Here is a 25,226-nt window from a genome sequence, read left to right as displayed (position 1 = left end):
AGCCATATATTGAAATCACTTTTTCATTTACTCAAATTATCTTTAGAAATAACACTTGGACAGGCAAACGTCTTTTAAAAAGGCACTTTAAGTGTCTTGCTGGTAGGAACAAGTTTCCCGACTTTAAAAAAAGATATTTGTTTTTAGAGTATATAATTTGTTTATTGATTTTACATTGATAGCTCTTGTGTGACGTCACTAGCTATTCTTTTGAGTTAACTCATTAGAATTAGTCAAGAAATACTGAGCTAATTTTATTCAAAAGGATTAACTAACAAGTAAGAGTTAAACAACCATACTAGAGTTAAATAACCTTGCCCATAACAAGCATAAAAATACCCAAATTTGCAAGAAAATACCACAAAAACACTCATAACTGCCACAAAATTAAAAAAAAATACCTGAAAAGTTCCTTTAAAATGCAAAAAAAAAACAAAAAACTTGAAACAAAGTATCGCAAATTCTACTAAAGTTCAGAGAACGTCAAAATATTATGAAAATTTAAAAAATACCAAGTTCCACATTTGCTTAAAGTGAAATAAATCAATTGGCATTCAATTCAATCATTCCTTTTTGAGAAATAATATGTTACGTAACGATTTATAATTAACTCTTTTATAGATTTCATGTTTGTTTCCGAAGGTGGCCCACCTGTCCCCAAGGTGGCACCGGGGTGGGGCCACCTGGGGAACATGCATATGGTCTCTCTCATCACTTGCACGACATAAAATTATTAATCTGATAGATTAATTCGAATTAAAGTAATGTGGTTAAAGGAAAAGAAATAAACTTTCAGGAAACATATCATAACTCAAAGTTCTAAGAATTTAAACACATATAAATTACAATATCCTCTCACCCGGAAATTAGAACGACAATTGCAAAAAATACTTCATACAATGGAGGCCATTCAAGGAAATATCTTCCAATTCAGCCTCGTGCACCTCAGAGGCAAGATTTACAATGCAGCAGGGAAATCTTATGATTCAAAATATATTAATTTTATTTTGGGGGGTGGGCTACGCTAGAAGCACTGGCCACCTTTGGCTTACCCACCTTACTTAATCAAAACATATTAAATTTTTAAAAAAATTAATACTTTTAAGTGACTTCCTTGGGCCTGTCTTGCAGAGCAAAGTTTTTTGAGGCGAGGCATAATATTAGAAACAGTAACTCTCAATTCTGTTTCTATAATTAGCCGTAATCTATATTTTGTCTTCAAAGAAGCCACAGTACAAAATCGAATTTCACAAAGGTAGGATATTGAAAATGGTAATAGAATGCGAAATGCCCTTGTTTTCAGTTCAGCAAAATCATCCTCCTGCCAAAAATTCAAATATTGATTTATTACTAAATTGTATATTGGTTTCGCCATTTGTCGTGAAGTCTATGAATTTTTCTTTCTCATCAATTGAGAGTCCTTCGGGAGTCTTATGAAATGGATTCCTAATACACTCGTAACTTGCTATCAGTTTGTCGTCAGCAGGAAAATACTTTTTAAAATTCTTTGCCAGCATGGCTAAATGATTTTCAATGGTTACAAAAACAAGTTTTTTATGTTCTTCTTCAGCCTTATAAGTTTTAGTACAATTATCCACATTCGCAAACATTGTTAAGTTTTTTTGCTTTAAATTTCTGCCCCACAATTCCAATTTTCTACAAAAAGCATTAACTTTATCACTCGTATCCAACATATGTGTATTTTCTCCTTGGAGTTCAAGTTATGTAATTTCTCGAATATGACGACCAAGTAGCTCAATTTCATCACAAATAAATAATAGTGAAAATTCTGAACGGCAGAATAGTGAACGGCTTCCGGTCTGTTATCTTCTTCTAAGAAAGTGGCAATTTCTTCTCTTAATACATAAACGCGTTGCTAAAATTTCTCACGTGATAAATATCTTGCCTCGCATTTAAATAGTAACTCTGGATGTACTGAACCCACGTCATTACAAAGAGCGGAAAAGATTCTAGATCCCAGCTTTCTCATTTTTATATAATTTGCAACGGTTACAACCGTAGTTAACACAATATTTAAACCAGGACGCATTTCTTTCGAAGCCAAATCTTCTCTGTGGATCATGCAATGTGTCGAGACGCATTGAGGCGATTTTTATTTTACAAGTGCTTGTATACTTTCGAACCTTCCGGATATTGAACCATCACCATCGGTGCATATTCCGATGCAATTTTTGCATTGTATGTTTGCCTCATTCATAACATCATTTGAATTAGCAAATAATGCTAGCGCTGTTATTTTGAGTTCTATTGATTTGCAGAAAAGTAGTTCTACTACTGATATATTATCACAAAATCAAACATAGGCAATTAAATGATCATCTTTATTAATATATCTGTTGCTTCATCAAACTGTATTAAAAACATTTTGTCACGCAACATCGAGAAAAGCTGACACCATATTTTCAGCTGCATCACCAATTCGACAAGCAACAATATCATTTGAAAGAGATATGGACTGTAAATTTTTTGAAAAATTAACTCAAAACATAGTTTCTACAATCTCAATTGCTGATGGCTTTTACTTTACTTTTATTTTGGCAGTTAGTTAAAAATAATTTAAAGGCAGAATTCAAAATACTCAATATACATTATTGTTGTATATATTTTACTGTAAGTGGGAGGCGCGAGGAAAATTATGATTGAAAACTGGACCGAGAATACTAAAAGGTTGAGAAACGCTGAGTTAATTGGTGAGAATACTTATATAAAGTTAAGATATCTACTGTGGGTACTGCGAAAATAAGTTTTTACGGTCAACCAAATGAGCTAAATGTCGGAGAAAATTGTTGATTATGCAAAGGTTTGACCAGGGCGAAGGAGAATAGAAGGGCTAGTTCACTCCTTTGAAGAAACTCTCCCCGCGCCAATCCTCCGAGTTTCGCCTGTGACGTCACGGTGGCGCAAAGCTTGAACTTTTACTTCAAGAACGGAGGGTTCGGTCTAACTAGTTCTAACTAATATTAGAGCATTCTTTTTTTTGACATGTTCCAAGACATTCGTTTCTTTCTATAATGATTTTCCTTAGTTTTTTGAAGTGAATTACAAAAATTTAAAATTAACGAAATGCCAGTTTGTGCGACTGCAACTAGCAAAAATTCTGATAGAAACACACAAGGAAAAAATATAATTTTCCACGTGCTCCCTAAAGTAAATGAACAACTATGTGGAAGAATGGCTTCAACGTTGCAAACGAAGTGAGTCAGTAAATCTAAAATATGCACGAATATGCAGTAAGCATATCTTGAAAGAAGATTATGAAGATTGATATGCGAAATCGTTTGCTTGGATTGCCGATTAGAATGATTTTAAAATTCTCCTGCCCCTACAAAGTGCTCTCTTATCTAAGGGAGGATTAATTGTTCCGTGAGCAGCATGGATGGAAGTGTGTCAGGAGTTTGAAAACATTTTTTAAAGTGTGCATTGGACATGTCAAAAAGTGTCATCAAAGAACTTATAAATGAATTAGAGGGACGATATTCCGCAGTGAATAAAACAGCAATACGCTTATTTTGTCTTACAGAACTTTCATAAGAATTCGCCATCTAAATTGAAACCGCCCAGTTACTTCAAAAAGAAAGGAGAACGAAGAAATTAAAAAAAATGGATAAAAGTCAAAGAAAATCAAATTTTAAATGAAAAGTATAAATAATTAATAGTTAAAGTTCTCCAAATTTCATAACGTAGCTCTTAATGTAGTTATTCTGAATAGTTATGATTCTTTTTAATTATATCCCTTTAAATTTAAACATCTACAAGCAATTGTAAAATTTCTAGTATTATTATGAACCTAAATTATTATTTTGTTACAGTAATTAGCGTTTAAGGTTGTTTTTTTTTCCAATGCCCACCTGTGTTAACATTTTTCCGTCAATTCAGGCATTTACAGGGCAGATTTGTTGGTCTCTCTTTCAGGGGCGCCATGTTAGGTGGGCCAACGTTGCTCCCACAGTAAGGACAGATAGTACAGTAAAGGAAAGAACATCCCTTCCTTGCCCGGGATTCGAACCCAGAACCTTTCTGATGCAGGGGCAGTTCCCTAACCCCTACACAAACCGGTCGGCGGGTTTAAGGCTGTTGTTTCCTAATTGATTAAGCATAAACAAATTGCCATTAACAGCATATTTTAAAATCAGGATTCTGAATTTAACTGAACTTTACAAATCATTGCTATCGAACAATATGTAACTAAAAAAAAGTGTCGATATATGCAACTTTTTCTTATAGTACAATAGTAAAAATAAAAGTTAATAAAAATAAAAGTTTAACAATAAAAGTTAAAACTGAAATTTTTGAAATAAAGTATTTATAGCGTCATTTACGACAACTAATAAAATAGTTTTATTAGTTTAAAATTGTATTTAATTAATATTTTCGGCCAAGAAAAATTTTTAAACTATGTTTTTCAAAGGAAATAATGTGTTAATTGCTTTAAGTTTGAAATCTAATATCAAGAAGAAGTCGAACTTATTTTTACAGAGAGAATGATGCAAAGTTTTCATAATATCTTTGCTTGCAATCTCCGGGATCTGTGTGCAGCGTGACGTCTTGAGGAGGGAAATCGTAGCTTCAGTTCTTAAGAGAGGAATGAACTAGCCCTTCTTTCTCTTTAGCCCTGAGGTTTGACTACCAAGAGTTGGCCTTGAGCAATAGCATTATACCAAATAAAACTGGGCCAGTAGTTAATCTTTATTTATTTACTTATTTTTTTATGACATTTTAAAAACCTGTTTCGCCTAGTCCAATAACGTAAGGCTACAAAAATGTTAAACAAATAAGCATAAAAAATAGTAAGGTAAGAATGTAATGCTCTCACTAGCAACCAAAGATATTTTAACCCTTAACACCAGTATAATAATTCGCATGAAATCTGATACAGCTTGTATGGGGTGTTGTACCACGCCAACCATATTTTCTGTTTTTGATTGAGTCAGATAATTTCATTTTCCAGTTTCTACAAGTTTATAAGGCAGCATAATCCTTACTGAAAATTAGAATCGTATAAATAATTTCATTCAGAATTTTTTGTCAGTAAAAAAATAGATAAAATAAGATAAAATTAAATAATAAAAATAAAAACGGGGAAGATTAATAATTCAGTAAAATATTCATGCACTAAAAGAAATTTTTCTTCAATTAAAAAAAAAGGGAAATTAGATGGCGAATATTTTAGTTAGAAATGTGCATATTCTTTTAATATTAAGTGTAAAATCCTTTAGGAAATAAATTAAAACCTTCTGTTTTCCAACATTGGTAAAATACTACACCCTTTATAAACATATCTCAATTATTGTCTAAATGCAAACTGTGGTGCTCCGAGACGTAAATTAAACTCAATTTTTAGATCTGTTTCTCTATTATTGATTCAAACAACTGATTTTTAGCATCATTAATAAAAATATCTAAATGATAGTTTCTTGGAATTATTAAATGCGGTAGACAGATTTCCAGAAATTTTGCACGCAAGGTTTGATCGAATGAAACACATTTATTTCTGACAAATTATATAAAAAAAATAAAAAGTAAAACAAGCATAAAGAAATCACATCTAACGCTTCACTAAGCATCGAAAGAAACACTCACAAAACAATTGCATATGCTTCAGTGCCTTCCAAAGACTAAATCTATGCAAAGTTATGCTTACTTAAAAGTGAAGTATTTCATTAAAGTGCTTGATCAAACTTTTTTTAATAATCTCCTTCTGACTTTTAAATTTAGAGGAGCTTTGTCTATGTACTTCAATAAATAGATTTTTCTGAATGTTCTATATTCATAACATTTTTCTTTTCGCATATCAAATTAATTGAAAAGAAATATTCTATATCGGGACTGTTTTTTTTTTCCTACTTTGGAATTTCGTTGCTGCCTCAGTTATTTTGAAACGGTTTTGAATGGTATTTTTAAATTGTAGTTGTGCTTTCCGTTAATATCAGTCATCATTTTTTTTTAAAAATTATGATGATTCAAAATACCAATTTATGAAAAAAACTAATCCGGACCATATTTACTATTGTCCAAATGGAATAATCAATGGTATACTGTCCTAAAACTTTGAAATGAGGGCATTCAAAAGCAGTGAAAGGCAAAGTTTTTTTTTCTTACATATTTCAGTGAAATGCATTTTTCCCCTCAGTACATCTTTAAAACAAATAAAAACGGGGAGGACGAAAGTTTTAATAGCATTTACATTTTCGACATTTGTTTCTATTGGTTCATACAATAGTTATCATAAATTAAGGAAAACTTACAAAAAATAGCGATAACTGTCCCGAAAATAAGCCAATCCCAACGAAATTTAGATACGTTGTCAAATGAGAATTGCTAAATAAAACAGCAATATGTAAACTAATGGCACTGTAATGGAATGACGTCATCTGCAACAAGCATAAAATTGTATGTTTAATCACAAGCCTGCGAACTTCCCCGTATTTTCGAAATTGGAAATTTCAGATGCCAGTTAGTAACAATGGTCGCCAGGCATTATTTGTGCGAAAGTGTATGATGGAGATTTGCTACAGTGAGCACCGATAATCGATATTTATCCTTGCGTGCACGTAGGAACTCCAAGTATACTCAGATTCTCTCCAAGTGAAGCTCTGGAAGATTTTATTTTTTAACCGTTGTTGAACAGCTGACCTATTTTTTTTTTTTAGTTTACGACTACTAATGTTCAACTCCGTAACCTTGTAAATTTGAACCCAATCAGTAGGCAATGGAACTCCTTGATCAAGTAATAGGAGAAATTTGCCTTCGTGGAGGACTATCTGATGGAACTAACCCACATGGCGTTGCATGTAGAGAAAAACCATGAGAACCTCCCACGGTTAGCCTGACGGCAAGGGGACTCTAACCCATGATCCGTCTACCCCTTAGGATATTTTACGTCAGGTCGGTGCAGGCCGGATGCGAAATTCATATCGACAAGCCATCACAGGGATTCGAACCAGGTTCACCTCATTAAACGGCGAACGCTCTATCTCCTGAGCCATCACGGCCCCCCGATTTTATTGTATTTTATTACCGTCGTTGAACTGCTGACCCAATTTTGAGTTTACGACTACTAATGTTCAACTCCGAAGCCTCGTAATTTTGAACCCATTCCAGAAAGCAGGGAAATTCCTGGTTCAAGTTCTGAGAGAAATTTGCCTTGGTGAGGACTTTTTGATGGAGCTAACCCGTCCTCCGGAAGATGGGTGTCAACGTCTACTGGGTGTGGAAGACTTCACAAATAAGTGTATGACTTGTTCGATAGTCGACAAACATTTGTGCCTTTCTCGTCACTCCATAGAGGGGAATGTTAGAGGTGACCAAGTGCGAGCTGTTCTTTTCACAGATAAGTCTAAGTTTAGCTTCCAAGGTGATAGTAGAAGTTTTTTGATTTGGAAAGAACCTGGAACCCTATATCATCTATAAAACACCCGGGAAATACATGCATACCAAGGAGGCAGTGTCTGTGTGAGTGTTGTATCGCTTTGGGTGGACGCGCTGACCCGCAATCTTTCCACGTGGAATTGTGAATGCTCACGTATGTTGAGATGACATCTTTGATGTTGATGTGTATCCTTATACTGGTGCAATATGTGATGATTTCGTGCTACAAAAGGATAGACCAATGCTGTATAGAGCTCGCATCGTGGATGATTATCTTCAGCTCATCTGCAAGCAATGCAGCTCATGGATTGGCCAATTCAATCAACTGGCTGGAATTCTAACGTGTATGTTTGGAATGCTTTAGGAAGATGTGCTGCTGTTCTTATCCTCCTCTTCAGAGTCTTGCCACGCTTGCAACTGCTTAGCAAAAGCACTGACTAGCAACTAGTTTAATTAGCAATGAAAATCTACCTACGAACAAATGCAAACGTGAACGGTTGCAAACGAATTTTATTTATGTTTTCTTAAGTCAAGATGAAAACAGTTTTTACAATTAAAAAATTTTCAAACTTTACATTGAAAACATTGATTTGAAGCGTAGCAGAATTTAAGTCAATGATCTTGCTAAATAAACTTCTCATGAATATATTTTATGTATGTTTAGTGATTTATTTTAAAATTCAAAGTATCAATATCTCAAATTCATTTTGTGAAAATCTACAAATTTACCTTTACTTATAGTTTATATTTTCGTTCGTAGTGGATATTTTGCTCCACTTCAAAAATGAAAAAAAAATTAATTCTGAATAGCATATTTTCTTTATCGAGATTTAAAATTAAGAGTCACAAAAGTTTAAATTATTGTCGCAAATTCATTTTTCAGTATAGACAGTTTATCAGCAATGATAAAATAAAAAGGATACAATTAAAAGAAACTTGAATATTCAATTTTGTTCAAAAATTGCCTAAAGAGCAATTCTTCTCCTTATATCTCATGTTTTTCATTTATTTATTATAATAATATTTTTTGTGTGTATGCAAACACATTTTTCTTTTTTTTTTGTATTTTACTCTTCAAAAAAAGAAGAAATGCATCTAATTATAAATACTACGAACTAATTTTTATTCGGTTAAAAACAATTGAAGGAGAAAATTTCTTTTTTCATGTCCTCTAATAAAAAAAAACAAGTAACAAACAAAAAATAATATTTTTAAGGATTAAATTCTGGAAATAATTTAATTTCTATACCAAAAACATTTAAATGTGTAAAGATTAAATTTCATAAATCAAACAAACGCATCTTTCTAAACTATTGAAATTACATACCTTGTAATCTCTATTAACATCAACAGGCAATAATATCTAAAAAAACATGTTATCGAAAACAATAAGATTAATTGTATTTCACCGTTTAATGAAGCGGTACTTCACGCTATTTAGTGGACATGGAAGTCTTGAGTTATAACAACAAGATTAAAAAGATCATAAACGAGTCATCGGGAAAAATCAATTTTTCTTTTATTGTTAGTTCATAAGAATTGACGAAGTTTGATGCAGGTGAAAATCAACACAACATCTACACAACAAATAGAAGAATTTACAGTACAGTAAAATCTCTAATTTTTCTTTAGAACTTCTTATTAATTTTGAAGAGCAGACGTTAGAACAAAGGAAAGGTAAGAATTTTTTAAAACTGTTTATAATTGGATGTCTGATTTTCCAATGCATTTTAGTACTATTAATTACTTAGTATGATCAATGTATCTTGTATTTTGGATATCCAATCCTTACATCAAATGTGAATATAGAATGATACCTTATACGATGACATCTTAATAAATGTTTTTTTTTTAAATAAATTTCCCTTGAATTCAGTTTCTATAAAATTGTAATGGGGGTAATTTAATTAGCTCCTTACTTTCAGAGTTAGCATCAACTACCATGAAGTGACTCGAATTATAGCAAGTATTTTTATGCTAAAATATTCAATATTTTACGAACTGGGCTAGTCAAGCTCACAGAAGCAAAAAAATTTTTCACCAACGAATGTAAGAAACCCTACTGGGAATTTTTTAACTTTGAACGAAGTAATAACAATATAAAATTAAATTTTTAAAAACTAAATTTTTAAGCAGACTTAAAAAAGGGAACTAATTTTAATTTTTGCAGACTTAAAACGAAAAACTTCAAAGTGCGTTACTTTTGATAGAAATGTGAAAATTTAAAGGGGCACCGAAAGGATTTTGTTGTTAAAAAAGTTTTTAATATTGTGCTAATTTTTTTTAAACATTATTTAATTTAATTTAATTCTAAAGGTTTTGCCTCTTAATTGCACATGTTGTTGCCACCCGTTGTATTTCTAATTTTTTGTTCGAATTAGTAATGATATTTCACGTATTCTACGGTAAAAGTTAGTAATTGTTTATGCTTGTTTAGATCTAAAAAGGTTTGATGTTTATTTTAGTATTTTTATTCAAAAGTGTTTCTGTTTTCCAGTTATTACTACTTTTTTTAAAATTTTTCACACCTTTAAAATATCCGTATGTTTTTCATGGTATGATCGTAAAATGAACAGAGAAAGGTGACTATCGTTGGACCTCTTATTTTCAGCAATTAATTTCGGCATGAAATTAAATTATTTTATACGTTTGGTATACGTTAATGTAATTTTTACCTTCCAATCCAAGCATACATTGGTATGGACGTTAAAATTGTGAAACGTTAAGTAAATATTTTTTAAAAAAAATTATATAAGCGTTCTAGACCCATAAAAGTAACTTACCGCCTTCAGAGGGTAAATGAATTTCTATGAATTACCAGGTAGCTATTTCATTTTTTATCAATGTTTTACCTTAATGCAAGTCAGTAAAGTTTTTAACAATATTATGAGGTGTAATTCGGCATCGTTTCAAGCGATTTTTTAAAGATGTCTTGATATTTGGAGTGCGTATATTTTTCCTGATAGAAAAAATAGATTATCTCATTTATTTTTCAGTACTCTTGTTACGATTTATCTATATTCGATACAACGACATTTTTTCAACAGTAAAAAAAAGCGGACACCAATTCTTGAGAACAGCTTATTCTTCCTAACATATATTTATCTAATGGTTGTACTTTACTTACTAAGATTCAAACTTAATGGCTTGAAGGCTTAATCTTAACTACTCTAATTAATTTGTTTAGTTTGTGCAGAAAATATTTCGAGCTACGAAACCAAACACAAAATATACTTTTTTCCAGCAGGTTTTGACTCTTGATTCTCAAAATATTGAGGAGCCAAAAAATTGGTTTTTAAAAATATTGGAGTCCTCGGCTTACTAAAATTATTACATACTTATTAATAAAAATTGCGTGCACTTAGTAAATAGTTCAGTATATTCAAAAAGTCCTTCACTAGATCAATTTTCTGGTCGCGAACCCACATTCAAACCAATAAAATCGTCGTTATTCATTTCATACCTTGCAGCTCATATTTTTATATGCATATTGTGAATGCAAATTTTTCATGTACAAAAAAATTTCCTTCAAACATGCAATATCTTATTTTTAACAGTATTAGAATTGAGGTAAAATGTGTGGAAAATTGCCCATTTAAAAAGTGCAGTAATCCTTAGCGAAATACAAAATAAAAAAGTGCTTGTAGTTAAATGATAACATTGTATTTTTGTTGATTAAAAAAGTATCTATTATAACATAAATATTAACATAAACAATTTTAAAAGCATAAAAAATTTTAAAAAGCAAGTAAACAAAAAATTCAATTATGTAAAAATTCCTCAACAATATATCTATGTAAAAATATAGATATCTCGAAATGTATGTCTATTTTTTTGAAGGGGGGGGGAAGACATATTCTTACAACAGCAAAAACAAAAAAAAAACATAACTGCAGTCAATGACAATAGAATATAAAACTATAAATTATTTCTTCATTGTTACGGAAAAAAAAAGACTCGCATCAGCAAAAGGTAAGACGATTCTCCCTAATTTTGGTAAAATAAAGTAAGGAATAAAACCAAGACAATCCCACGTCAATAAAATGCAAAAGGAGAAAATACTAAATATTAATCAGATAAAACACATAGAATTTTATTTTAAGATCACATTTCTCTGCAATTTTTCAGCTCAGAAAATAGGCAATGTAACTGATACGAGTGGCATCCTAACTCATATAACTAATGAAGTAAGATAAATGAATTATATTTTTTCTTTAAATATTAAACATTATTATTTAGTTTAAGACTTTTTATAGAAAGCTTTAAAAAATAATACAACTTCCTCAATTCTTTTTTAAATTTAAGTATAGTTCTAAAGCAAACATGTCAAGTTTATCCACCCACAAGTGCAATTGATACTGATATATATATATATATATATATATATATATATATATATATATATATATATATATATATATATATATATATATATATATATATATATATATATATATAGTTCAAAATGAAGAATAAAACAAAGAAAAATTATAGACATATGAGACAAAAAAAGGGGGGGAATAATAAGTAAAAAAATAACAAACAAACAATTTTTTTTTCTTTTTTTATATATATATTTAAACTGTTTGTTATTATTTTTTTACTTATTATTCCCCCCCCCCTTTTTTTTTCATATGTCTATAATTTTTCTTTGTTTTATTCTTCATTTTGAACTTATCTAATGAGTTCTGTTTACTTGCAGCTTAAGTGCAATAAATGAAACTTATTGTTTTTCCAAACTTTCTTCGCGTTTTCTTGTATTTATTTATGTATATATATATATATATATATATATATATATATATATATATATATATATATATATATATATATATATATATATATATATATACATACATACATAAATCACGTGCGTGTAAAATTAATTACCTTCTCTATTTGTTTGTCGCTTCGCTCTCTCATGTAAAAATTAGCGGATTTCTTAATCTGCTTAAATCTGCTTAAATTATTCTATGTGAATCTAAAATCGGTTTGGTGATTTTAGCGTTCATACAATCTAGGGATGCAAGAATATATTTATCCTTCCTATTTAACTTCAAAATATATGAAGAAAAATAAACTCAATTCTTTGAGGATCAAAGATTTTTTAGTTTAGATTGATTTAGATTGATTTAGTTTTATTTTGTAATTATTATAATTAATATATTTTAAATTTTTCTTCATAATTTATGTAATTAAAAATGACGGAATTAATAAACTTAATTCTATTTATTTCCAGGACAGTAAGCTTTTCAAAGTTTAGAATACAAAAGAATATATTTGCAAGTGTTTTCATCGATTAGATAAAGTTCAGAATATTTTTAGAATGATGGAAAGTTTGAACTACAGTGTACGTAATATGAAAGAAGAGGACATTCCTGCGATAATTGATCTTTACAAGAATGAAAAATGGCTAGATGGATATTATAATTTATACGTTTGGAGTCAATTTGATCCTGAAGGCTTTAAAGTTGCTGAAAGTTATCAAGGTAAAAAACTTAATTACATAAATCTATGCTGAAGGGTGTCTTATACATAATGCAACTCAAATTCGTATCCACCCTCTTAACTTACAGCTGTGGCTATAACAAGAATTGTGTCTAGATATAGTAAAATGGCTATGTTTTACAAAATGAGACTATTTACGTCATCTGGCGAAAAACTGCTGAGTTAACATATTCATCTGAAAACTAGTACGAAATTGGGAGACAAAAAATTATTAAGTTTGAAACATCAATATCTTTTGAGATTTTGGTGATTAATGCAAAGGTCGCACGTTTAACGTACGTAAAGGACGTACGAAATAAACGTTTAAAAGCAATTCAATTGTTTGTTCGTGATTTCGGATTGTGATATCGCCAGGCGATCTGGGAAGAAAAACAAACTCACAGGATACCTTTATTTTCTATTTATAAAGCTTGAAAGATACTTGAATATCGAAAACAAAAGTGCGTAACTTTTCCCAATTATTTTGTTTCTAGATAGAAAGGTTAAATTCAAAATTTCCTACAGGTGGTTTTTTCGGTAGATGCAGCGTGGCGATCTCGCAGTCAGTTAACGCGTCACTGATACTGCTGCGTTTCAAGAGTTTATTTCTTGACTGCGTTGTGGGGCGGAGTTATCGACCATGCCAACCTTCATCTATCAAGAGGTACCTCGTGATTGAATCAAGTTAGCATGTCTTTTATATCAGTAAATTGATGTTTAGTATTCGTAGTGGTAGTTACGCCACACTACTCCCCCACCAGAATTTTATCAGAGATAGAATTCGATGAACGGATTTCACTAGTTGCTGTATTTCTGAAAGACCAAGAGAGCTGTTTGTTGAGTGCTGAATGTGAGAGGTATATTAACATCACGTCGTAGCGTTCGTTGTTGCTTCTGGGTTGCATTTTGCAGTCACAAGTAGCAAGTCAACTGTACAATGAGGACTATCCATCGAAGTGGGCGTTACTGCATGTTCAAATCACGTCCGGGTCACCAATGTGGGGGCGGAGTTATCGACCATGCCAACTTTCATCTATCAAAAGGTACCTCGTGATTGAATCAAGTTAGCATGTCTTTTATATCAGTGAATTGATGTTTAATATTCGTAGTGGTAGTTACGCCACAGAGTGAGTACGCTCAAAAGGCGCATTAAATCCGCCGGCTGAAAGTCTTTTCGTTGACTATGATGTTTAAATTTGGTAAGAGTGTTACCAGCTCGGAAACTGCCTACGTCGCATGTTCGTGATTAAAAATCCTTGACACATGGATGTTTTGAGATTTAACTCTGGAAAATGAGGCGCTGTTAGACCACGGTTTGATATTGTGATGTGTAAGTTATCATCTCTTGTGGCACAGAGCCAATTTATCGCCACTTTCATACTTGTAATACTTAAACGTTAGTTTACATAAAAATAGTTTTTTCCCCCAAAGAAATATAATGAAAGATTTAAAACTTTTATCAATGAGTTATCTATTGAACCATAAAAAATATAAAATACATTTCACATGGAAAAATAATAGGTTAGTAATACTGACTGCGCGCCTAAATTCTACCATATAAAAAGATAAAAAAAAATTTCCGAAAAAAAAATGTTTTTTTATAATTGAGTAAAAATGCGTCACAATAGCTCCAAAAATACAGTCAAATATGAAAATCCCATGTTATCATACTTAAGTATAGTGACATGAAAATTAAAACAGCATATTCTCTTGCATGACAAAATTTGTGAGAAAGATTTTCTTTAGCCGCCGGCAGGGATGGAAACCATTTATATCATTGAAATTGAAAATTAGCATGTCATAAATTGTCATTTTGATGGCCATTACAAAAAACTTCCCCTCACTGGACTGAGTTGTACAGCTATGGTGATTAGAGCATCCTACTACGAATCCGGAAGTCCTTAGTTCGAATTATGCCGGAAATCAGAGACCATCTTTCTCACACCGTTCCCCCTTCACGTCGTTTTTGATACTATGTATTTTGTTCAAAAATGAGTATATGCTGTTGCAATTTTTGTGTCACTAAGCTCAATAAGGAATGCATGAGGTTTTCAAATTCGACAATATGTGTTTCAGAGTTATTTTGAAGCATTTTTTGACACAAGATCAAAGAGCAGGTGTAAACGTTTTAGAGTTTTATTAAAGTTTTTTTTGTTGCTAGAAATTCAAACCGAACAAATAATTTAATATTTGAAAATGCATCAAAATTTGCATAATATTATAAAAAAATACCTGGTTGACCTACTATACTTTTTAGTTAGCACAAAAAAGACCCAAATACAATGATTTCTAAATCAGAATCTAGCATTTAGCAAGTTGTAGTTTTGTATTATGAGTTTGATCTAACCATATGTTCAAATATTATACAGAATTATACATTTTAAACAGCTATTGTTATTTTCCTGAATTTGCAAATCTAATGAAGTTACTGTGGAAGATTTCTTGTAATAAAATGCAGAAAAAAATACTCTTCCTTGTTATTTTTTGATATTTTAGGTGATATTATTGGAACATGCTTTGGCATACGTCAGGATGAAAAGTTAGCAACAATTGGTGGATATGTTGTGAAAAAAGAGTTACGCGGCAAAGGAATAGGAAAAAAGGTATGTTACTGTTAATCAAAATTTGTCGAAATATCAATTGCAAGATTCACCCAGACACAGAAATTTAATACAAATGCAGTAAAAAGTAATGATTTCGATTAATGGTTTATTATGTTTGATGATAATTTTGCCTTCAATTGATAATTTTTTAATTTTGCCTTCAATTGTTGTCAAGAAATAATTGAAACTGGCATTTTCACCAGGCATGGCAAGTCAAAAATTGTCGAAATTTAGACGGCAATATATATATATATATATATATATATATATATATATATATATATATATATATATATATATATATATATATATATATATATATATATATATATATATATATATATATATATATATATATATATATATATATATATATATATATATATATATATATATATATATATATATATATATATAATAAATATTACTTTAAACAATAAAAAGAAATTGATGACTTATACAAAAGCACGTTAATTTCAAAAAATTCGGGATCAAATTATGGTGAAAAGTACAGACAATCAGTGCCTATACTTTTAACGAAGCATGTTAAAGGAACAAAAAATCCTACATATTGTAATTTTTTCGATAATAATTACCGTAAAATTTCTTAAACTCTCCATTTAAGTAAATATTACTGTTTAAATTATGGTATAATATTTTATGGGTAAAATGGATTTTATACTTTTGAATCACCAAAGGTTCTAGTACTTTATATCGTAACTTAATCCGGACATTTTTTCAGTGCATATAGTATAATTGTAAGCAGTAACACTAATCCGTGTTTCTCTTGGTAGTTTAAAAAGATTAATGTTTCTTGGAAGGAATTCAAATATTTATTTAAAATAAAAATTAATTGAAAAGTAATCGATTCAAATGAGTTACGTTAATAATCATAAATTGATTTAGATTCTAAAAAAAATTAGTTTCTCTTCATTGTAACTTGACATTCTTAAAGAAAAAGAAATATCCAAGCATAATATAGAATTGAAGAAAAACTAATTAACAAACGATTGAAAAAAAATTTAATAAATTCAGTTAACACTGAAAATATTATCAACTTATTACCAAACTAGTATCCAAAACTCATGACAGCAGTATTACATTGTACACGTAAGGTCAAAAAGTTTTGCTCTTTAAAAAAAAAAGCAGAAAAATTATGAATAAAATTATATTTTTTTATATGATCTCTATTAATAAGTTTGAAACTCTTTAAATACTTTTTAGTAATTGTAAAAACGTAACTTTTATCGGTCATCTTTAAATGATATTATTGATTACCCGGGAAAACATTTCATCTCATTCCTAATTGGCTGTTTATATTGTAATGGTCACGTGAAGTAATCGTTTACCATAATAATCATGTGACGTAAGACAAAGAAATCTTTTTACGGTATATCAAGAAAAACTTGCCTCCTAATTTCACATACATTTTAGTTTCATACCTTTGATGTAACTACTGCACAAACTTTGAAATATCACGTTTTTTTTTCAGCTTTGGGCAGCTTGCTTGCAGCATATTGAAAATCGTAAAGCAACAATTAATGGAGAAGGAGATGCGTGGAAAATGTATTATAAAACTGGAGATTTTCCGATTATTGAAAATGATTGGCGTTTCTTAATGCACCATACAGACGACGAAATAAACTCAAAGAACCTCTCTTCTAATCTTCCAGCAGATGTTACCATTCAACCATTTTCTGAAACCGACTTAGAAGCAATTTGCTGTTACGATTCTTCATTGCTTGGATTTGACAGAAAGTTTGTCTTGCACAAGCTTTTTCTGATGCATGAAACAAGAACTTTCGTGGCGTACAAAAGACAAAAATGCGTAGGATATGGGTGTATTCAACCCAATATATATGGTGGATCTTTTATTGCACCTCTATATGCTGACGATCCTGCAGTGGCTGAAACTCTTTTAAAAACTTTGATTGATTCTTTTCCTTTGAAAAAGAGTTTTGAAATTTCAACTAGCAGTGGAAACAAAATTTGCAGAGATTTATTGAAAAAGTTAAATTGTATGTTCGAAACTGATGAGTGTGTACGATTATACCGAAATGAACGATTTTCAACAAACCTTAATTCTGTTTACGGACTTTTTATAGACTATTCACCCTTTTAAACTTTGCCATTAAATTATATTGACTGTTAATATTCGATTTAAGAATAAACATAAATAATTTCAATGGTTTTATTCTATTTTAGTTTTAAAATAAAGCAATTTTCCTGAATTCTTCAAAACAACAATTATTAATGTAAAATTTATTTATCTATATCACTGTGGAAAAAAAAGGTATGGTTCACCTAAATTTCGTCGCAAAAATTATTGCTTTTGGCTTATGGGAAGACTAAAAAGCATGGCAATTTTTACCAAAGCGCTTTGTTAATGATTTTGGTGAAATTGAAAATTGAAATTGAATGATTTTATTACCATGCTGTTTGGTAGTAAATGTGGTTAAATTTATTAATTTTATCACAATACATATGAGCTTGGCTTAAAAGTCACTTATCCTGCTAAATTCACTTTTCATTTTTGTATTTTCACTAATTAAGTTGTAATAAGAAACTATAATTTTGAAAACAAAACTAAATTTCTGATAAACCGTTCCTTGAATTACAGTAAATCGTAACGAACGGAAAAATTACCAAATGAATTGTTTAAATACCCTATATTTTGATTTTTTTCCAGAATTATGGTTTATTTATCAGAAATGTCATTAGTACGATAATTGTTTTTTCTAAGTTTAAAAAAAAATATCGAATAAAACGGCAAGTGTCTTCTTAATAGGTTATAGCCAGAAAATATCATTTGAACACGATCCCTTGATTATTTTATTAAAAGGGGCGAAAATATTACCATTGGGGTAGTCAAAAAAGCTGATGATTTTATTATTATCTTTTATTGTAACTCTAATGAATTGTTTGATAATTGTATCGTGATTCTGTTGAAAAATTATATGAAATCCATTTTTTTATTAAAGTTTCTTTTCAGTGTTGAATTTTTACTTATGTGTAGGTAATTCGAACTATAATTTTGAAATCCAGAATTTCCAATAAGTCAATAAAATACGGAACAGAAAAATTATTAAATAATTGATTTAATTACCGTAAAGTTTCGTATTTATTACCGAAATTCTCGCTCTTTCTTATTCTTCTTTTTTCCAAATCAGAATTTTTTTTTCAATAATAAAAGCTATTTACATACATTTTTTTCTCAGTGTAAAATTTTATTTTTAATATTATTGATAATTGATTTTGCGTTATTTATACGAGTAATACTACTTTTTATTTACGTCGACTTAGAACAGCACAATGGGCTAATGGCGATGGTCTGGGAAACATCACCAAGGGTGATCCGAAGGCATGCCATCACAATTTCGATCATTTGAAGAAGGGATATCTTCCCCAATTTGGTAGTCCGAACACTTGAGAGCGAAGTCGAGCACTTCATGGTAGAATAGTTTAACGACGAAGGAAACCGCATACTCTCAGTCCCTTCTCAGGCTGATCAAACTTGTCAACCACCCTCTCACTGACCTTGCACAGAAGACAAGGAAGCTCCTGGATCAGTTCCCCCAGAGGTATGATTTGTTATGGGAACATGGAGGACTTTGTGGAGGACCCGACAGATTTAACGTGCACCAGTTACCATATACGACGCGGGGAGTCTTCGGTTAGCTGGAATCGAACCCACGACCTCTTGGACATGGATCCAGTATCCTATCAACCAGACTAAGCCTGCCCTTGCATAAATATTATTGTGCAATGTGTACCCTCCCAATGTGTAGACTCTTTTCTTTTAGTTTCGATAAGCATTCTAAAAATACAAGAGACCTTTCCGGAACGTCCTGTTCAAAATTTAAGACACCATGATATCAACGAAATTAAATTAAAAATTATCAAAAGAGAAACTAAGAAAAACAGTTATTATTAAAAAGTATAATTACAATTCATGCAACTCAAAATTTATTTTCTTATTATGTAATCCTTTGTTATGTTTATCACATTACTTTGGAAGTAGCCCTGAACTGCTGCTTGCTTTCATATATGTCTTTTTATTATTTATTTATAACATGTTCTTCTGTTGCACTGCTTGATTCTATACTGCAATGTACATTGCATGAAAATATTTCATTCAAAATAGACAGAAGTTCACACTACTTATTAAACGAAGTAAATACTGTTAAAATTAAATGTATAGCATGGTTATGACATTTACATTAAAAAAAAGTACATTAACTAGTACATAAAGAAAAGAAAAAGAAACGTAATTTTGGTATTAAAATCAAAATATGCAGTATTTAAACCATTCATTTAGTAATTTTTCCGCTCGCATAGCAACGGTCTAAAATTCAATTTTTCAAAATGTGATAGTTAAAATAGTAGAGAAATTAAACGTAGAAAAGAAATTATATTCTCTTTTTTAGGAGAGGGAGAAAGTTGCTTTTTCACATCATCGAGCATTATTTGATATTGTACCATTTCACCAATAAAATTTGCGAGGAACTTTTTCATGATCTCGTAAAAAGCAGGTTCTTCATGAAAAAGGCGTTGGGAGCTCTTGAAAATTGCCATGCACTGAGAAAAATTTAGGCTTCTGTCTTTTCTCAAAGATATCACATAAAAACTGAAATCGCGCTGGAACCTCAAGCAGCTTATCCATGAAGTAACCAATCCAGAACGAAATTTTATGAAGTTTCATGAAAATATTGCACAAATTACAAAGTTAAATTCTAGATCTTCAACGAAAATCCAGTTAGCTATTTAGTTTTAGATAAAGGAAAAAAACTTATTATAGCAATTACTGCAAAAAACGGAAACGAAAGAAAATATATAATTATGTTAGTGGGCGCTACACCCTGCTGCTTTCATTAACCAAACTCTGATAATTCAGCAAAGTCGTTTCTGTTTTGACGAAAAATATAATGCTTTGCCGAATTTGAAGTTGTAAATTAGAAATCAGAATTGCTCAATTAAAATGCCCAAAATCTGTAATTGTTTTAACCCAGATTTAATTTTAAATGTAATTAAGATGTAATTTATCCTAAAATGTTTTCCTTGGTTACCATTACAATTTAATCTATAAATTTGCTTCTTTTTGGTCCTTATTTAATTTTTGGTTACTAGAACAGCTTGTTAAATATTTTTTACCGAAAAGATTGTATAGAAATAGAGCGAAAAATAGATTTTTAACTTTGCTTTATAGCACATTTTTATATAACACAAGTTTATAATACAAGTAAATACAACTTATGATAAAGTAAATGTAACTTATTTAGCCGTTTATAGTTGTAAAACGGTAACTAAAGCATTGCATAGTACCAAGGCATTACTTTTTGACATTATAAAGGAGACAATTATTATTTTTCAAACTTTTAATATTCAATAAATCAAAATCAAAATATAATAATTATGGAGAATAATATTAAGATAGTGTGATAATAAATGAAATTGGTAGATACCTTTAATAAAAGGATAAATAATTTAAAGGTAAATATAGTAAATTTTATTAATTTATCCTAATGACAGTCAAACATATCTAGATATAATTTTATATTAATTTTCTATCCGAAGTTATACTTGGATATTAGAGCTCATATCATATAACTTTTCTGTCCAATAAAAAAGCACGAAGCGATAAAACAACAATTACCTTTTTATGACATACAGAAATAAATTATTATTTAATCACTCACATACTTATAAACTTTATGGCTGTAAATATGAAACATATGGATTCAAAATAAAATATTTACAAGACGTCTTAAGCCTTTACGTGAAATAATAATGTTTTTTTTATTCTGTAATGCTTTTCTTAATTAACAATTTTGTAAAAAAAGAAGAAAAAAAAACACCTAGAATAATAAACACTAAAAAGAAAATTACAAATATAAACATTTTATAATGCCGATATATTTTGTAATATTTCATATTATCACGTGAAATATTTTGTAATTAAAAAGAAAATTCAGAAGCGTAAAAGGCGATTGGGGACATAAACGTAATGGAACGCAGTTCGATCCCGGTCAAAAGTCAATTTCGTATAAAAAGAAAAAAATTTTTAAATTTATTTTTCAATATTTTAACGTAAATAAAGTATTCTTTTTCCAAAAACTATTATTTTTCTCTTTATAAGAGCGAATAATTGCTAAAAAATGTATAAATTTCGGATCCTACGCTATGCATATAAATGACCCCATATCTCCTATAAACCTATAATTTTCGAACTCGTCCAGAAATTATAGTTTAATATAATAAATAATTGCATCGAAGGAATATTTTGTTGACAAATTAGGGAGGCCATAATGGACCAAAATAGGTTCCATTGAGAAAGCGCGGGAAAGTATTTTAAACTTAATATGCGTGGCAACGCAACACCGTGTGAGCCTGACGCGGTCAGTAGCGCTGCGTGCTAGGTAGGTAAGAAATTAGTAGATCGCGTGGTCCGGAGTTCGATCCCGCTCAAGGGTCAATTTATTAAATAAATTTTTTTATTTATTTTAACACAAGTAAAGTATTCTTTTTTCAAAAATTATTATTTTTCTTTTGAAAACCACGAAAACCTCCAACGGTTAATCTGACGGCAGTAGGACTCTAACCCATGATTTCTCTACCACTGAGGATATTTTAAGTCAGCACTGTGTTCGATGCGATCCGGGGGCGGAATTCGAACCCGGTTCATTGGGAAGCGAACGCTCAATCCCCTGAGCCACCACGGCTCATTGAACTCTTATTGTGATAAACCGTGGCTCTCGATTGCTGGTGACGCTTGTTGCCTGCCGAAAGGATGGGTACCAGATTGTCTAGGAAGTAAAAGCGGCCTGTGTGCAATGCTGAACACATTGTCAGAATCTTGCCCCTGAACACGAAATTGTTTTGCGTTAAACGTTCTTAACAACCTTCCTCTGGCCCACAATAGATTGTTTTGGAGTTCCTTCTTTTTCGAATCACTTTTATGAAAAACTGGCATTAGTCAGAATATTGCGTTTTACTATTTACAAAAAAGTCTGGCTAATTAGAAAAATTTTCAAACTCTCTCGAATAGTAATTTAAGAACAATCCATGAACTAGTGTTTTTTTAATGAACGAAATATGAGTTTAATAGCAAAATTTTTTTTTTTTTTTTTTTTTTTTTTTGTCTATCTCGGCTTTCATACTATTCTTTTTTTCTCTTGATAATCTCATCTTTTATTGAAAGAAAATGCTAATAACAGAAAAAAGACAACAATATTTTCTAACAGCTAAAATTTCATATATTTTAATACAAAAACACGAGCTATGATATCAATTCAGTAGACTTTTCCGTAAAATGCATAAAATGTAATTTATTTTTGAATCTCTGAAATATTCCTAAATCTCAGAGAGTACTGATGCCTCGATTACGCATGGATCGTATATCGATAGACAATGTTACGTAGAGTTACGTATTTCTCTATTTTCGCGTTCTCAGAATTCCTCTCTCCACTTTCAATCAAATATCTTTCATCATGTTGAAATGAATAGGATAAAATGAGTTTTGAAAATCGAGTATATGCATTGAAATTGAGTTTATTGAGTATTGAAATTAAATGTTTAATTTATTAGTTAAATATATAGAACTTATATTATTATGTAAATACTATCTTTAATTTTTCATTTTTTTAAAATTGGGTCTTAATAGCCAGTTCTTTTTAGATTTACGACTTTCTTCGTTCAATTCTGTAGTCTTGTAATTTTTGACCGATACAGAAGATATGGGAATTCATAGTGTTAAGCAATCATCATGGAGAACTTTGTGATGGTACCGATCCGCATCTTCATATAAAGAGGAAATATAAAACTTCCCACGGTTAGCCCGATAAATCCCTACTCATAATCTATAACCGCTATCAATAGAGATATATTATGTCAGCACTGTGGTTGGTGAAAATAGGAACGAACTAAACAGCTAACATCACACACCTGGATTTGTTTGGAAGCAGTCCACTAATTTTTTAAGCCTATATATATATATATATTATATGATCAGAGAGTATGTGTGTGAGAGAGGGAAAGATAAAAAATTTAGGAGAATTAAAACAATGGAGAAAAAATAGTAAAGTTGTGAAGATTTTTTTAAAGGAGAAGAAAAAGCACTAAAAAAATTTTAAAAATATTCAAAAATTAAAAGAAAAGCCTAAAATAGAAATTAGGAAAAACTATAATCTTGTCATCAGCACGCACAATTATATCCGAGATAGTGCTTTCTAATATTATATTAATGTCGCCAAAGCAAAATACATCAATGCTAAAGTGTGAGAAGCACCAGAAAGTTAAACGAAACTAGAACTTATTCAGCATAAATTGTAAAATAAAACAAAAAATACAAAATAAAACTATCAAGCAAAAAATGGAAAGAAAAAAAAACAGAATAAAACTCAAATTGTAATATATAGGGCGAATAGCGAATTCAGATGTACTTACAATTATCGGAATTTTTTAAATATCATTTAAAATGTTTTCGAAATTTAAAAATAGAAGCGTAAATGAAGGATGATGAAATTAACTTATAGAGCGCTCTTACTGAATTACCGAACGTGTTTGATTTGTTAATTACCGTGTATATGCCTGAATCTGGATGTGGGCAGAGTAATATTATTATGCTGGAAAATTCAGAATTTATATTTAATAAGAATGAATTTTAATTATGAAATTTTTATATTAATAAGGTTAAATTTCAATAATAAATTTTTATTGATGATTTTAGAGAAATTATCAACATTTAATAAAAAAATTTAAAAAAATCCTTATTAAATATTCTAAGTTTTTTGCCTCGGATTTTCCGAATTGGATTTGCTCATGGAAAAAATATAAATTGAGTTAACAAAGAAATTTTTTATTATAGCAAACGATTCAGCGATTATGTATAGAATTTAAATACTTTGGTTGGATATCCATTGTTTTTTATTAAATTTTGGAAGAGTTCGTCTATTAGTTTTTTCGATAAATAAACATTACTACAAAATTCTTTTAATTTTTTTTGATTCCAATACATTAAAAATGGTATTTAAATAAATGTTTTTAAAAATATTAGAATTCCACGTAATTAGTTCATTTATATTAAATTTAAAATCATTTCTTTTATCGTATAAATCAACAATGCAGATATTTTCTTCCTTTTTTAATAATTTAATCCAAAAAAAAAATTATTTTATCTACGAAACAAGATTTATTCTTTGGGGAAAACATCATTTTAAAAAAATGTATAATTTTGAAAATTAAAGATAATTAAATCATTAATAAATCTAAAAACGAATTTAATGTTAAGAGTATAATTTTTTTCATAATTGTGTTAAAATAAGTATACTAAGAGTGCTGAATAATTAGTTCTTTGTGGTATTCCATCAATTTGAACAAAAATATTTTTTTTCCATTTTAAGGAAAATAGATAAAAGGACAAAAAAATAAATTAGAATTTCCTAATGATCAAAATAGCAATTAAGGATATTTTTATAATTATAGTAATAACTCAAAAAATTATCTTTAGTTTAGAAAGGGGAATTATATTTAAGAGATCTTGGAAATCAAAAGTAGCAATAGAATTAATTTTATTTAGTCTCATAAATTCTAAAATAGATTGATTATTAGTGATCTTTTATTTATTGAGTTAATAATTTTATTTAAATAGTTAGAAAAAATGTTGTCTGGTTTAGTTAGGTAAGAATTAGACCCATAAGTGAATGTTCTAAAATTAATAGGAATTTTATGAAATTTTAGACTGATTATTAA

General features: G+C 29.8%; 1 protein-coding gene across 2 annotated transcripts; it reads left to right on the top strand.

Moving 5' to 3' along the window:
- Positions 1 to 8,835: 8,835 nt before the first annotated feature.
- On the top strand, positions 8,836 to 17,665 carry LOC107455615 (uncharacterized). Of its 2 annotated transcripts, XM_016073240.4 has the most exons (5): positions 8,929 to 9,066; positions 11,518 to 11,576; positions 12,629 to 12,878; positions 15,373 to 15,479; positions 16,972 to 17,665. In XM_016073240.4, the coding sequence occupies exons 3-5, from the start codon at positions 12,716 to 12,718 to the stop codon at positions 17,599 to 17,601; spliced, it is 900 nt and encodes a 299-aa protein (XP_015928726.2). In that variant the 5' UTR covers positions 8,929 to 9,066; positions 11,518 to 11,576; positions 12,629 to 12,715; the 3' UTR covers positions 17,602 to 17,665. The 2 variants fall into 2 exon arrangements, with proteins under 2 accessions (XP_015928725.2, XP_015928726.2); XM_016073239.5 differs by lacking the exon at positions 11,518 to 11,576 and having other exon boundaries at positions 8,836 to 9,066.
- Positions 17,666 to 25,226: the final 7,561 nt, after the last annotated feature.

This window comes from Parasteatoda tepidariorum, chromosome 7 (genome assembly GCF_982258835.1).
Source record: "Parasteatoda tepidariorum strain Cologne lab strain chromosome 7, Ptep-v5.0, whole genome shotgun sequence".
Classification (NCBI taxonomy): Eukaryota; Metazoa; Arthropoda; class Arachnida; order Araneae; family Theridiidae; genus Parasteatoda; species Parasteatoda tepidariorum.
This window is presented reverse-complemented; position numbering and strand designations above follow the sequence as displayed.

Bases quoted from the DNA above. Each gene is read 5' to 3' on its own strand.
- LOC107455615 (XM_016073239.5), top strand. From the start codon at position 12,716: ATGATGGAAAGTTTGAACTACAGTGTACGTAATATGAAAGAAGAGGAC. The intron at 12,879-15,372 runs GTAAAAAACTTA...TTGATATTTTAG, and splicing joins AGTTGCTGAAAGTTATCAAG to GTGATATTATTGGAACATGC. The intron at 15,480-16,971 runs GTATGTTACTGT...TTTTTTTTTCAG, and splicing joins GCAAAGGAATAGGAAAAAAG to CTTTGGGCAGCTTGCTTGCA.